This window comes from Pararge aegeria, chromosome 6 (assembly GCF_905163445.1).
Source record: "Pararge aegeria chromosome 6, ilParAegt1.1, whole genome shotgun sequence".
Taxonomy (NCBI): Eukaryota; Metazoa; Arthropoda; class Insecta; order Lepidoptera; family Nymphalidae; genus Pararge; species Pararge aegeria.
The window spans coordinates 19,947,730-19,963,311 of NC_053185.1; the positions used below are offsets into that span (position 1 = coordinate 19,947,730).

Consider the following 15,582-nt stretch of genomic DNA (forward strand, 5'->3'; position numbering starts at 1 on the left):
TGTACAGATAGCCCGAAAACGATACACAATTTAGAGAAAAATAAATTGCCAAGGTAACAGTACAGACATTGCCAAATTCATACCATCAAAAAGGAAACAAACTTTGAGGCTAGTTTCTAGATATAAGCTTAAGTTTCTCTAAGGCCTCTATTTTTTCTCTAAGTTTTGTAGAGCAAATTCAACCATGCCATAGTAGTAACTAACCTGCCAACCTATAAATTGGCTTTGTGAATATGGCCAGCCTCCACATTTGCTTTAAGGACATTTTGTGTATATCAATATGCGCAGCAGAAAGTGCCTTGGTATTAAAATAGGGAGGTTTTGCACTGAGACATTTCCCTCCCATATAGTCAAACCTTCATAATATCACTGCTCTAAACTAAATCTTGATTAATTGTGTTATTAATGCCATTTTCGTTTAGGTAAGCTTCAAGATGAAGTTTCTACTAAAGTAGAATTACTGATATTCCTTGAGATTAAGAAGTTATTATTTGGAAATTTACCATTTGAAATAGATTTCACATGGTTTAAAAGAAACCCTGAATAGTATTTTTTATATCAAAATTTATATCAAAAAAATAGTTTCAAAATTGTTTTTTTTTTAATTGTTCATAACGGACATACTACCTTTCCAAATTTTAGATTCATATTGAAATTTGGTTTTTAGTGAATGCTACAGTGATTATAAATGCAATATTTTAAATAAGTAAAGTCTATCTTGAAGATTACATAATAAAAAAAAGATATTATTAGTAACACAATTGTTGATAGATTTGGATATTTAAGTAAATTATGTAGACAATTTCTTGACAATACAAGAGCTGTATATTAAAGCTATATATTTTGTAAAAAAAACTTCTATTAGCACAAAATGCAAGGTTTGAGGTTGTGATTGTATAAAATACGTAAATTTCTGGAACTTTTAAAATACAGCTTAATGTTATTATTTTCTGAAGTTAGTCTTGAAAAATATAATGAGTTGCCATGATTCTATATTCATAGGTGTTAATTTTAAATTATGGACTTTAAATCATTATCCTAAGTATTTCATTTTTTTATGCACTAACTAAAACTGATTATGGAGTACATACACATTTTATAAATCAAACCAAACCAAAGAAGGTATCAATAAACTTACTATAGATAGTATAATAGAAAGTTTTTATGTAAATAAAATTATTATAATAAAACCGAAATCTATATTTTGGTTAAGTCAACTTTTTAAATTATAAATATTTGTACATATCTATTTTTAAAATAGTGCAATCTAGTTATCTAATATAGTTGTCTAAATATAATAAATGTAATATAATTTAGAAGCAAAAGTTATTTAAAAGTTACACCTTTACTTTAAATCTCATTTGTATTTACTGTAGTTATACATAAATGTCTCGTTTTAGGACTAATTAAGAGACTAGACAAGTCTCTTTTATTTTATAATCAACATCCAATAAGGAAATTCTGTTCTTTAACAACAATGCAAGTATGTATATTGTATATGATTATGTTTCCGTAACATATGAGTTCTTCATGAGTGAACCATTAGTTTTCTATTAGGTGGCATTCAGGGCTGACTCATAAATCTAATGATTTATAATGAAGTATTCGTTAATAAACACTAAGTCTAGCAACAGCAAAGTCACTGGAAGTTAGTGCAATAATAGGAAACTATTACAAGTTATTGCTGTTTTACTTATTATTGTACTAGTATCATTAATAGCAAACTTTCGGTTTTGTATGTTATTGATTTTTGAATATTTTTTTATATTCAGGCTAAAGATATTTTTATTGGTTTTTTTTTGTTAATACAAATCATCCAATCAAATATAAATCTAAATCTTCTATTATAATATTAAAAACCATATCTCTTGCACTATAAGAAAACATTTACTATCTTAAAATGAAACATTTCATATGTTGTTGTGTCAAATAAATATAGAGGATTAGAAGGCTTCAAAATTACAAATCTTCAACTGAACTGACAGGTCTAAAAGTAGCGGTTGTCCTTTTTGCTTGCTGAGCTTTCTGAAAAGGGATAGTTGTAAATGTAAGTATTAGAAATATTGACCACCGCTGTGTACAAATAATACTGAATAAACTAGAATAAGTTCAGTATAACACAGCAGTCTATATATTACAAATATTTATGTGGTGGATTGTATTATGCATTGTTCCAGATAGAGACCTATTTTATGACAAATCCAGATACTGAATTCTATCTTTTAACTTTATATATAGTTAATAGTATAACCCATCCATTGGTTTATTGATTTCCACACATGATATGATAATAATTCAATTGTTATAAAATTGTGCTACAATTGTGAAAAGTGTGAGCCATTGTTTTGTGCTATGTTAAAAAGCTGGTGCTGACTGAAACATCAATGATGAATTAATTTGATTACAATTTATTTTGCTGCTACTTAATCATGTTAAAACAATTCAATCATATTTAAACAATGTGTATTAATTACTTTTACGACAATGATTTAACTTTTAAGATATGCCATTGGTAAAATTGTACAACCACTAATAAATTAAGCTTACCTATGATAATGATATATTGATGATGATGATATTAATGATAATACCAGAACTGTTCTAAGAACATGGTCCAGGAAGGATCATCGATTGTTATTATATACAAAGACAGTGTTATCGTTTTTGGACATTTGTTAAACAAATAGGCACTATTCCACATACTACTTAGGAATTAGCAAAAGAAAGCACTATTTTTAGACTTGAGAATTAGGAGATCTGTTAAATTACAACACAAAGATTAAAATTCAGACACAAAAGTAACTGACTTTTGCGTCAAGGTATTTATAACAATTTTTCATGTAAAATTTTAATTTATGTATGAGAGCCCTCAATACATTCAGAGTATTATTCAGTTGATAAAAGCAAGTTTGTTTGTGAACAACATGGTTACGCTAATGAGGTAACATATTTTTGCAGCAAACCAAGATTGTACAGTTGTTATATTGTAAGTTTTTACACATGTCTAGTGCTAAAATGTGCCATTTACTTGGCGCGTACTATTCTAAAATGTTTTGAAATAAATAAATCTTTTCAAAAGCCAAAGTTTGTTTTAAGTGTACCCAGTAATCCCATCCTAGATTTAGATCTTAATTTAAAATCTTTATTAATGCAGAGTTAATTTCAAACCTTTTTTTTGCTCTAGATCAAAATTATTATTATCAAGATCTTTGCAGGCAGAGTAAATAAAATCACAATAAATACTCGTATAACTTTACTAGGTATAAATCTCAGATCCTAGATATTGTCATCATTATTTCACTGGATCTACATTAAAGTAGGTGCATGGGACTTGGGAGTAGACTCCATACTACCGTGCATCTGTATCCGTATTACGATGTACATTTTAAAAGGGCATAGTGTAAATATTAAATAATTTGTTTGCTTCTAGCATAGGTTTCAATATGTTTAATTCCCTGAGCAGAGCGCTGTGGTCTTATAAGTAGGAAACCCCTGGTTCCCTTCCCAGCAAGTTCAATTGGTAATTTAGAATTTTTAATTTACTCTGGTCTGGCGGAAGGCTATGGCTACAGGAAATCAATTAAGGGTACGAGTTTAATATATATAACTGCCATACCTCTTACAGATTAGCTCACCACCCAAGGCTCATCATCACCTACCTGCTGACTTCGCCGCCAAAGGCTACTTGTATTAGAAAAAAAGATATGTAGTCAAAAGAGGAATCAAATACTGAGTATATTTGAGTGAACTCTTTACTGAGTGAATTGTTTGTATCTTCATTGATTTCATATACTATTTTGACAGCAATATTATTTTTGTAGTCTGTCTGTGGTCTGCGCTGATAGCATTGGTATTTGGTAGGCACTGGATTTTACTCTGAGACCTGAGTGGTTTTTTGACAGTTTAGTAAATATAATTCTAAAATCGGTGGGAATTGTTTTTTATGGTTTATTTAAAACTAAAAAGTGGCATTTCATAATTTGCAGTGTAACTATATGAAATAAAATGGCTCTTTATTGTGCAAGTACGTATTTAAGCAATTATTTTGTGTGCGACACTTAGTATTCATGATAAGATATTGGCGTCTGAAACCGGTAGATAATTTCGATTTTTTGATGATTATTACTGTTTTTCTTTCGAACATATATGTTTTACTTATTACTAAAGTCTGTCCAGATACAGCCTCTACCTGGGCAGCTAATAAAGGTGATATATGGCCATTTCACTAATTTTATACGGGCTAACATAACCTAATTCCTTTAACATTTGTCACGAAAAAAATGTTCGAAGGTAGCTTTATATAGCCGAGTCTTATATATTTTGCTCTTTGTACAATAAAAACCATACTTAGAACTGACTTCAAGATATTGTAATAGTTTGTGTATATACCTACATGTTCTAACCTAAGCTCGTGAGTAAACCCTGTTTTACTCTCTTCTTGCTCTCACCCTCTAATTCAAAAATCTCTGTTTTATAATTATTTTTAACAAGATGTTGCCTGCTAGTTTGCCGGAGAACAATATTATAATACAATGTATAAAAAAATTAAATGAAATAACTATAGGCATTTCAAACTGAGGTTGAGAAAAGATATGGAAGTTTCTTTTCATCATGTATTTTTAAATATTTGTCTGTTCACAGTATCCAATGAGGTGCCAGAAGTTCCTGTGGTGTCCCCGTATTCAGGAGCTGTGTTTGAGAGGCGTATAATTGAGAAGTATATTATAGAGAATGGTGTAGATCCTATCAGTGGAAAAGAACTCAGAGTTGAAGATCTGATTGAAATAAAGAGTAAGTTAATTTTAAAGAATAATGTGCAAATATAAGTTCTTGAAATTGGTCTATTCTAATATTTAAACCCACTTTTGAGGAATCAGTTTTCAACTCAACTGAACATTGTACCTACAAAGCTCTCATCATTGTTAGATGATATCTTATAGAATGGCTGCCCTATCCAACCTAGTTTGCAAAATTTCTCAATTTTGACACAGTCACAAGTGGCCATCACCATTTGGCCTGTGACACTTGAAAAAAAGATTTCTACTACTTCCTATGGAAGCTGTATATTGTATGACACTATTATCTAGCCCACATTTAGATCTACTTGTTATTAGGTCTGCTATAATTATTTGGTTGTTAGTACCCATATAGTTTTCACTGAGTTAATGATTCCTTAAGTGGGAATCTACTACTTATTTATATATTCTGATGGTTAGGTTATAAATAATAACAACCAGGGAATTGCATGATGGATCTACATTGTATATTTCTCTGTAGAGCTCACTCTTATTTGGTGCTGTGTTACATTCATTAGATGGCTGATGACAATATTAACAGTGAAGGAAATTTCATACAATTTTTCAAGATGCGATCAGAAAGCATTTGAAACGCTTGTAGCTCTCTCTCAATCTCTCTCTCACTGCTATTAAAATATTTTTTTGTGTAACACACGCATCTATTTTCATATTTTTCTTAGCGATATGGCCACCAAATTTTACTCTTTTGCTCTATGTGTCTGTAACTACAAACTAATTGTTCATTCATTCATCTAATGTGTGATCTATGGGTCTATTTGAATAAAGAAATATTTGAATTTGGTTCATAGTTTGATACAAGCCCAATTCATATTGTGTTTAGCCCCAGCAATAGTGAAGCCCAAGCCCCCAAGTGCCACATCAATCCCAGCAACTCTAAAAAGTATGCAGGATGAGTGGGACGCTCTCATGCTTCACACATTCACACAGAGACAACAGCTGCAGACTGCGAGACAGGTAATTGTTTGTCTGTTTTAATTCTTTATTGCACACTATTGAATTGAGTACATAGGCGAGCTAAATGCCGTGAGGCATTTTCTTCCTGTTTACCTAATTGTGTTTACAATATAAAAGAAAGATCTGGGATGGGTTTTTTTATGTGTAATTTTTGAAGGTTCTCTTTTCTGAGCTGGTGGGAGGCTTTGGCCGTGGCTAGTTATCACCGCTAAGCAATTTAGCGTTCCGTTACGATGTTGCGTAGAAACAGATTAGGGTTATGGGTTTTAAAATAACTCCAATTCATACTCCACTTCTCCTAACACGTTAGTTCGTTATCATCTTGACTGCATCAAAGCTTATCAACAGGTTTCATTGCAGTCTAGGCCTAATTTGTAGTATCTAATCTATCCATCCAACTTCATCATCATCATCATCAGCTAATGTGCGTCCACTGCTGGACGTAGGCCTCTTTCAAGCAGCGTCAACTTTCCTATTTTTGGCTCCCATCCGGACATTCTTAGATTTTCTATCCAACTTACACTCAAGTAATTCTGTTTGTCTGTTAACTTTTCATGTTAACTGTTGTACATATTTCAATACAATTTAGTCTTTTAATGACACAGATCCCCTGAAAATAAAACATGCAAACAGCTTAACGAGGCTTGTGTTGCAGGAACTGAGCCACGCGCTATACCAGCACGACGCCGCGTGCCGAGTCATCGCTCGACTTACAAAGGAGGTGACGGCGGCCAGGGAAGCGCTCGCCACGCTCAAACCGCAGGCGGGAATAGTGGCTCCACAGCCTGCACATGCGGTAGGAATTTACTAGTTTTCCTATGTGTTCATTTAATTATGACTTCTTTATATCATCTGTTGCTAAGGATCAAGTCTATATTATTCCGAGCAGATCGGACAGAATTTGAATCCTCTTTAAAAGATTCTGACACGGTTAGCTTACCTTCTGCTAACATTAAAAGAGCCAGTCCTAGTAATCCAACATCATTCATTACTAAATACAAACAAATAAACTATGTATTAATGAAAGAATTATCTATTTAAGTAGTAATTACCATTTTTTATGGTACAATTATTAAAAAGTACTTCTTTAGAAAACGATTTGATATTTATCAATTGAAAATAACTTGATAAGCTTTTTAATTTAAAAAAAAAATAACTATTCATGTTTCAATGAAAAATGCTGGCATGCAGGTTTCCTCACGATCTTTATTTTTTATTTATTTTATTTATTATTTATGTACCGTAATTTGTAATTTTGAACATATGATACATGAATCGTACGAAGAAAAACTTATCTCTATAAAAGGTCTCTTCCAGCTATCCCAGGATGTGGTTAAGATGATTTTATAGTGGTATAGGTCAAATAAAGGTCAAACAAAAAATATGCAATATATCCAAATATTAACCAGATTCTACCTTCAAAGCAATTAATATTTTAATTACTTAAAATGCACATAACTTAGAATATTTTAGAGGTGCGTGCTAGGATTCGAAGTCGGTCTTTGAAAGTGATGCCGAAGTCAAAGGCGCTGGGCTATCACCCCTGCCTTCGATCATACAACTATTACGTCACGTCTCCCGCAAACGCTCTTACAGCTACTGCCGCGTGGTTATGTCGCGCGATGTTGAACACGTACAATATAACATTAATATGTTTTTTAATTTTTTGTTTAGTTTTATAAGAGTTGTTGTCCATTAAATAAATAAATATGCCCGCAGGTGGAGAGCGGCGCGGGCGCGGGCGCGGCGGCCGTGGGCATGTCGGGCGAGGTGGTGGCGCGGCTGCAGGAGCGCGCCACGGCGCTCACGCAGGAGCGCAAGCGCCGCGGCCGCACCGTGCCCGACGCGCTGCTGCCGCCCGACCAGCTGCGCGCCTTCCTGGCGCTCGCCTCGCACCCGGTACGCCCGCGACACCCACGCGCACACGTCATACGCGCACACTCCACACGTACACACCCCGCAAACGCACACTCCACACACGCACACCACACGCGCACACTCTACACGCGAACACTCCACACGCATACACCCCGCAAACGCACACGTCATACGCGCACAGGTTACTACAACGTACAAGATTTGCTCGTTCGCACTCGACGCCTCGTTTTCGCATAACAAACTCTACATCGTCAAAGTAAAAGGGAGCTAATGCTACACGATTTAGAGTTGCAAATCCTGTACTTCTGAATTTTGTTTTACAAAAGTCCGAGCTAAGGAATTGTAGGCAAGTTTTTGTTTTGATCAAATGCAAATAGTAATGCATTTTACGAAAACGACTTCTCGGTTGCGAGCGAGTATATCTTAAACTAAGGCACAGTGACGTGCATGCAGGGTTTGCCCTCTTGACAGATATAAAATACAAAATAATCAAATATACAAAAAATCGCGCTTTTTTGTATATTAAATATAATCCTGTAAACGAAATCGTTACGTTCTTGCAAATATTAAAAATTGTCGCTTTCGCTCACTGACATTAACGAAACTGGCACATGTCAAAGTCACGCTGTCACTAAAAAAATCTGTTCCGTTTCGCGTAAATATTTTAGTAACTTTAACGTTGACATCTTCAATCTGTCTGAAGGTAGAACAGAGAAGCTATTAAGAAATCTCTTTTAAGCAAAATAAAATATATGTACTAGTCTCACTGCTTGACGAGTAAGCGACTAACTTAAGGCGATTTTCACGCTCAGGAAACGTACAATGGACAGTACCGTGTTAACAAACAGGATACAAATACTAATAGTTGATCTCTGTCTAAGGCCTCGCTCCACTCGCTGAGTAACAAGAGCTATCAAAGATAATAGTCGCTCAGCGTTGCCCGCTTGGCAGACAGAACTCACGCGGAGAGATCGAACGAACTAGCTGTCATTTCTATACTGTGCAGAGTAATCGCCGGTCGCAGTCGCACACTCGCTTATAGACCAGCGACAAAACTATCGGAACTAGCCACTTGCTTAAAGCCGCTCGCCAACTCGTATCTACTGTAGCTCTACTCGCTTCTCGTTCAACGTCGGCAGTGAGACAAGTGCCTTATTTTAGCGTATTTAATATGTTTGTTTGGCGACGGTTCCGCAGGGTCTGCACTCCGCCAGCGTGCCCGGCATCCTAGCGCTGGACATCAACCCGTCGGACCACAGCCGCATCCTCACGGGCGGCAACGACCGCAACGCCACCGTGTTCAACAAGGACACGGAGCAGGTGGTGGCCATCCTCAAGGGCCACACCAAGAAGGTGACGCGCGTCATCTACCACCCCGACGAGGACACCGTCATCACCGCGTCGCCCGACCACACCATCCGCGTGTGGAACGTGCCCACGTACGTGCCTTATTATTCCACCATTGCTATAGCCGTGTGCTGACAACGCTGACGCGCGTGTAGTGTGACATTTTCTACCCACGTTGCTCGATCGCGTGATAATAATTTTTTTGCAAGAACGTTTGTTCAATATCAAGATGTTGGTAAACAATATAGTTAGTTTAGAGAGCATAACATTCTACTAAATTAATAGTGTGCAAACTTGGTTCAAGGATATTAAAAAGATCAACTTTAATTAAATGTCAAATTTAATTAAAATAAACACTACAAACACATGATAAAATTAAAAATGACAGTAAATAAATAAATAAATAACCAAATCGAAATGGATCATTTATCTAAAATTTATATTTAAAATTATTTAGTTTATAAAAAATATTCTTTTACATCATAATAACATTTTTCGAGAAGCATTTAACTTAATTTATTCTGAAAAATTAAGATTCACATAGATAGATAGATAAAAGATAGTTATTATTTTTTGTATGGAATCCAAAGAGCGCCGTTAGTTGTCATTCCGGTTTGCCAGTGTTGAAGCGTTGATATCCTATCCATTGGGTAGGACGATTTCGAATCCCAGCACGCACCTCTAACTTATATCTCTATATCAATGCTTTAACGGTAAAGAAAAACATCGTGAGGAATTTGCATGCTTGCCTGAGAGTTCTACATAATGTTCTCAAAGATGTGTGGATTCACCAATCCCCACTGGGCCAGCGTGATGTACTACAGCCTTAACCCATCCTCACTGTGGGAGGAGATCCGTGCTCTGTAGTGACCTGCAAATGGGTGTGGATTTGATGATAGTGATGATCAGTTTCCCAGTATTAACAGCTAAAATTAAGTTGCGCTCCTGGCGACCTTGAAAATCTCACACAAACTTGCAGTGCAAAGGTTAACCTAGTAAATGTTACATAAAATTCATAATTTGTTTAAAGCATACAATTTTACAATAAACTACCCATTGACATCTTGGAGATGACTCTTAAAAAGTTCAAATTTTGTTTTAAACGTAAGCTTATAGAAAAGTCCTATTATACTATAAAGGACTATGTAATCAATAAAAAAGCTTGGGTGTGAATTATTGCTCTAACCAGGTTGCTCTTCTAATAAATTTTAAATGACAATGTGTGATGGTGATAGCAAAAGGGCTTCTTCTTAGACCAGGATGCGTTTGGAACCCTCGTAGCTTTAGTTTCAAGTGTACTAATATGGTATGTAATGTACATATCAAAAGTGCCACCTATGGGCTTACTTGGTTGACTTTGACATTTTGAAATACTCAGGCAAAACAAGTACGAGTAGGTGATTGGGTGTAATTGATTGAGCTTGTCTAGTAGGTAGATGGGTGCCCCAATTTAACTAGTTAATGTAATGTAATGTGTTTTGTGTGTCTGTGTGTAAGATGTTTTATTTCAACTTTAGTTTCCTTATTTTATACATACAATTATAATATCGTCATCATATCATATGATGAAACGGCCTATTGGCGCAGTTTGCAGCAACCCTGCTTTCTGAGCCCAGGGCCGTGGGTTCGATTCCCACAACTGGAAAATGTTTGTGTGATGAGCATGAATGTTTTTCAGTGGCTGGGTGTTTATATGTATATTGCAAGTATTTATGTATATTATTCATAAAAATATTCATCAGTCGTCTTAGTTAGTACCCATAACACAAGCTACGCTTACTTTGGGGCTAGATGGTGGTGTGTGTACTGTCGTAGTATATTATGTATTTGTTTCGATTTGTCTGTTTTTATGCAATGTAAAAAAAAATGTCACTTGGGTTTAGATGGCTTATTTTTTTTTATTCTGTGTTGTAGGTCGCAGACGACGGTGCTGCTGCGCTCGCACGACGGGCCGGTGACGGGGCTGTCGCTGCACCCTACGGGCGACTACGTGCTGTCCACCTCCACGGACCAGCACTGGGCCTTCTCCGACATCCGCACCGGCGCGCTGCTCACCAAGGTAAGGTCCACGGCTGACGGACCGAGCAGATTCATGCAAACGGGAACTTCTCCGAAGAGGACTGGAATTATATCTTGCGATCTTATATCTTGACTGGAGTGGACTTTGCGATCGGAAATTGGTTCATTAATTTTTTATTTTTTTTTTATTTTGAAAGAGGCTATTCCAACATCAAAAACATTCCCAAGGAATGGGTGGAAAAAGGGTTAACGTCAGACATGCGGTTGGTCGTAATAAATACGTCAACTCCAAAACCGAAGAAGAAGAAGGTACAATGAGACAAAAGAAAATGAATTATAAATATACTACGACATACACACATATCCATCTAAACCACAAAGTAACCGTGTTATTGGTACTAAGATAGCTAATTAATATTTTGATGAATATAAGACACTTTAATACTTATACTATACAGATATAAGTTCAATCAGTGAGAACAATCATTTTTGAAACTTACTTATTGTAAAATTAAACAAATTACAAATTACATCGAACCATCAATATAAATTAACAGATTTTGGTGGCAATCAAACAGCAAAATCTTTACATGGAGTTATTAAGATTTCACAACTAGTGCAGCCATCTATTTAAACAAAGCTAAAGTTCTTACAAAATTATAATCTTAATTATTTATTAAAAGTAAGTTATTGGCAATTAAATAACATTAAAAATCATTAATAAGATGATGATAAAATTTAGGTTAGATCTGAATGGCAATCAGACATAAAATTCATTAGGAGTATTTTCTCGCTGATATTGCCATTTGTTGTTACAGCGTAGAACTATCTCACAAAGTGTAATAGTTATTAAAATTACATTACCAAAGCCAACATCAAACCATTTGACTTCATTAAATGAGGTTTTACGTTACAAAATAAGTTGAGAGTTTAAATTAATAAATAAAGTTTTTCAAATAAACGTCCGCTCAGCCTCCGCGGCGACATATATCATACCAATGTTCTCTTTGGTCACTTATAAGTTTTTTTGTTTTTTTTTAACTGAAATATACAGAAATACCCAGTTGGATGTATATTTTTGGTGATTGTAATTTTGTTTTGCAACAGGTTAGCGACGCTTCTGGCGTGAGTCTGACAACGGCCCAATTCCACCCGGACGGTCTCATCTTCGGCACGGGAACCGAAAACTCGCAGGTCAAGATCTGGGACTTGAAAGAGCAGAGCAACGTCGCCAACTTCCCCGGCCATCTCGGACCTGTCACGTCCATATCGTTCTCCGAGAACGGCTACTACTTGGCCACAGCCGCTGAAGACGCGTGTGTCAAGCTATGGGATCTGCGCAAGCTGAAGAACTTCAAGACCATTCAGCTGGAGGAGGGGTACGCCATCAAGGAGCTGTGCTTCGACCAGAGTGGCACGTACCTGGCAATAGCTGGCACGGACGTCAGGGTCTACTTGTGCAGGCAGTGGCAGGAGCTTAAAGTGTTCAACGAGCACACGGCGTCCGCCACGGGGGTCAGGTTCGGGAAGAACGCTCAGTACCTGGCTTCTACGAGTATGGACAGAACGCTCAAGCTGTATGGCATTGATTTGGAGTAAAACTTGACTGGAATTTAGTTATAAGCCGCCTTCGAAGCAAGTGCGGAAATCCTGAACGAAATTTCCGCAATGTTTTACTGTTGGTGAGATGTTATTACTTTTTGTGTGTATACTGACCCAAAACACAGATGACCTTAATGTAATATGTCTCCTGAATCCTAAGCCCTGGGAAGATCCAAGGTATAGTTTCGATCAACCGCTTTGTTGACCACGTTTTATTCTTTTCTTAAATAATGCGGAAACCGTTAGTTTTCCCGGAGTAAAAAGTATCCTTATTCCGTCCTACTGGATGCAAGCTATACATGTGTGCCAAATTTTACCAAGATTGGTGCAGTAGTTTAGCCGCACTTTTGTAACAGACAAATAAATAAGCAGAAAAACTTTGAATTTATAATATTAGTATGAACTTTGTGGAGGTCCGAGTTGTTAAGCCTTTACTTTTCCTCCAAGTTTATGAGACCACTTATTGATTGTTTAGTATCTGAGCCCACCAACCTGTAAAGTTGACGCATGGTGAGTCTTGGCTCTCTCTAAGTTACGCCGAGAAACAAATGGAGTGACGATGAGCATGTAACTAAGGGTAATGTAAGATAAATAAAAGAAAGATTTTACTTTATAACTTAATAAACTAATTATATTGGGCTGCTATATTTAGTATGCTGGATTTTACCTCTATCTGTAATAACATCTCATTTCCTGTTATCAGTGTGATGCGTAATTTTGTCATAGTATATTTACCAACTACTCTTGCAACCATCACGTCATTTGCGAGTGTCGTTATTCATCAGGTAAAGGTCAAGTCAGGGTAAAAAGGACCTTAATACACTTTGTAGTGAAGCCTAAACTCCAGCGTTCCATAGCCAGCGATGCGATGTCTTAAATGAGTAAAATAAACCAGTGGTGCAGAATGTACCTTAAAGCAAGAGACATAAGGTATATATTACTTCAGCGTTCAAAACTTGAAAACGTTTTCCTATTTTAATTTTGTGTACCACAAACAGATTGATGTGCAAGTTCATTTTAGTTATAAATATATTATTATAAGTTCTAAAATAAAATTTGATAAAGACATGAACGCTCTCATTATTGGCTGGAAAGATAATTCAACCTTTTAAAATAATTTGACTTAGATTATTTAATAGATCGACCGCGGTGAACCACTCGGTACACCTAAGTTTGATTCCCAGTTGTACAATTTGTGATTCCACGAATTAAATAAGAAAAAAAACGAATAGAAAAAAGTCCACTAATATATTGTGATAATTATAGTTAAAGCCCGCCAACCCGCATTGGAGCAGCATGGAGGGCTTAAGCTGTCGATCCCGATCTTCAATTAGAGAGGCGTTACGCACTCGGCGTTAGTGTTTCGATTCCCGATAACTCGTATAGTCGGTTCCAGATATAAATCATTGGCTAGTCCGATCAATAACAATACGTTTTGTAGTAGTAAAACTTCATAATTCCTATATCATAGTCGTCCATGATTGAGTGTACGACGTATTATATAATCGTACGTGTAGTTCTCTGTCTTCGATGATTAGACGAAAACCACTAACTCGTCATGAAACGACTGATGAAACTGACTCGTGTATTGTACCATGACTTTTTTATCGTCAACCATCCACATCATATGCAAAATTCAAATTGTCTTTGTTTATGTAGGCCTACCACAGGCACTTATAAAGCGTTCATACATACATGTGTACATAATTGTAAGGGGATGATGATAACTTCGTTCGCCAACTTTAACCTAAAGCTACGAGGGTTCCAAACGCGCCCTGGTCTAAGAAGAGCTCACAACAAACTTAGCCTTGTAATATTTTTTGTTATCACCATCTCACAGTAAATTAATATTAAACTGTAAAGTTAGAGCAACTCACACCCAAGCTTATATTATAACAGGATTTTCTTAAAGCTTACGTTTTATATAAACGATGCGATCATGATACGCGTCGGCCATACGTATCGGGCAAATGATATATGTCTAGACTCGACTTGAGAGCAGTCGCGTGGGTACAGGGTATGACACTGAAAGAAGATAAAATTGAAAAAATCTCCTCGAACGAGTTATAAAACAATTAAGGATAGGCTTTGAACGAGTTATAACAAGTCTACCGTTGTGTTTTTCTAGCTCTTACTGGAGATTTTGTTTTTTTTTATATCATCTGCATACCACGCCACAGCTTTAGAATACCGTTTGCTCTATTATTTTCTAAGCAACTGATATGCATTAATTACTTCATGACGTAACCGCTTGTGCTTGAACCGGGTTAAACCTAGATTAGTCATTGCAGAAGGAGATAACCCTAAGATAAATAATGCATAGTGTTTTTAAATTAAGTACCTACTTACTATTTAAGTAAACAGTTACTCGTGTTTTATCCATGCAACTTAGTTAACTTGAGCCTTGTAATTCATGCATGTTTATTTATCGTTGCTAGTGTTGCACAGATATGGAATAGTGACCGCGCAAATTATCGATAGAACAGGCTGAGCAACCTTTTTTTATAGTAATTATTGACCAGACCACCTGATGGTAAGTGAAAAACCGTCGCCTGTAAACAGAGCAACACTTCGCAGGGTATGTTGGGAACACGTCCTGCAATTTGCCGCCCTGTGCCCACCGACCTGAGGCGCAGATGTTAAACCATAAGTGTCTGTGATTACCGGCAACCACGTTGTTCAGACTTGAAAACAACAGTTTGGCCTACTCTTACTTATCTTCTGTCCTCGGATTCTGTCATTATCACTTCCACTCGATAATATAATAATACCTACTTAGGTCAGTGTCAAGTACCAAAACGCATCTGCGTAGCGTAAGTTTGCTCTTTCCTTTACCTCTCTCCTATGCAGAAGCTTGCCACAGAAGCTGGCATAAAATGGAAACATCCTCCTGATATATTTAAAATTAGGTTAGGCAGTGCTTTAGTGTGTGTATGAAGCGCACGCTGATCTAAGATACTTACCA

General features: G+C 36.2%; 1 protein-coding gene across 1 annotated transcript; it reads left to right on the top strand.

Moving 5' to 3' along the window:
• The first annotated feature begins 3,871 nt into the window (after positions 1-3,871).
• Positions 3,872-13,685, top strand: LOC120624583 (pre-mRNA-processing factor 19). Its single transcript, XM_039891219.1, has 8 exons — positions 3,872-4,024; positions 4,642-4,791; positions 5,638-5,771; positions 6,427-6,567; positions 7,491-7,670; positions 8,847-9,088; positions 10,911-11,055; positions 12,123-13,685. Exons 1-8 carry the CDS (start codon positions 4,006-4,008, stop codon positions 12,612-12,614), a joined length of 1,503 nt encoding a protein of 500 aa, XP_039747153.1. The 5' UTR covers positions 3,872-4,005; the 3' UTR covers positions 12,615-13,685.
• Positions 13,686-15,582: the final 1,897 nt, after the last annotated feature.

What these genes read in the sequence shown, in the direction of transcription:
- LOC120624583 (XM_039891219.1), top strand. An exon ending in AGCTGCAGACTGCGAGACAG is followed by an intron (nt 5,772 to 6,426) that starts GTAATTGTTTGT and finishes CTTGTGTTGCAG; the next exon opens with GAACTGAGCCACGCGCTATA. An exon ending in CTCCACAGCCTGCACATGCG is followed by an intron (nt 6,568 to 7,490) that starts GTAGGAATTTAC and finishes ATATGCCCGCAG; the next exon opens with GTGGAGAGCGGCGCGGGCGC.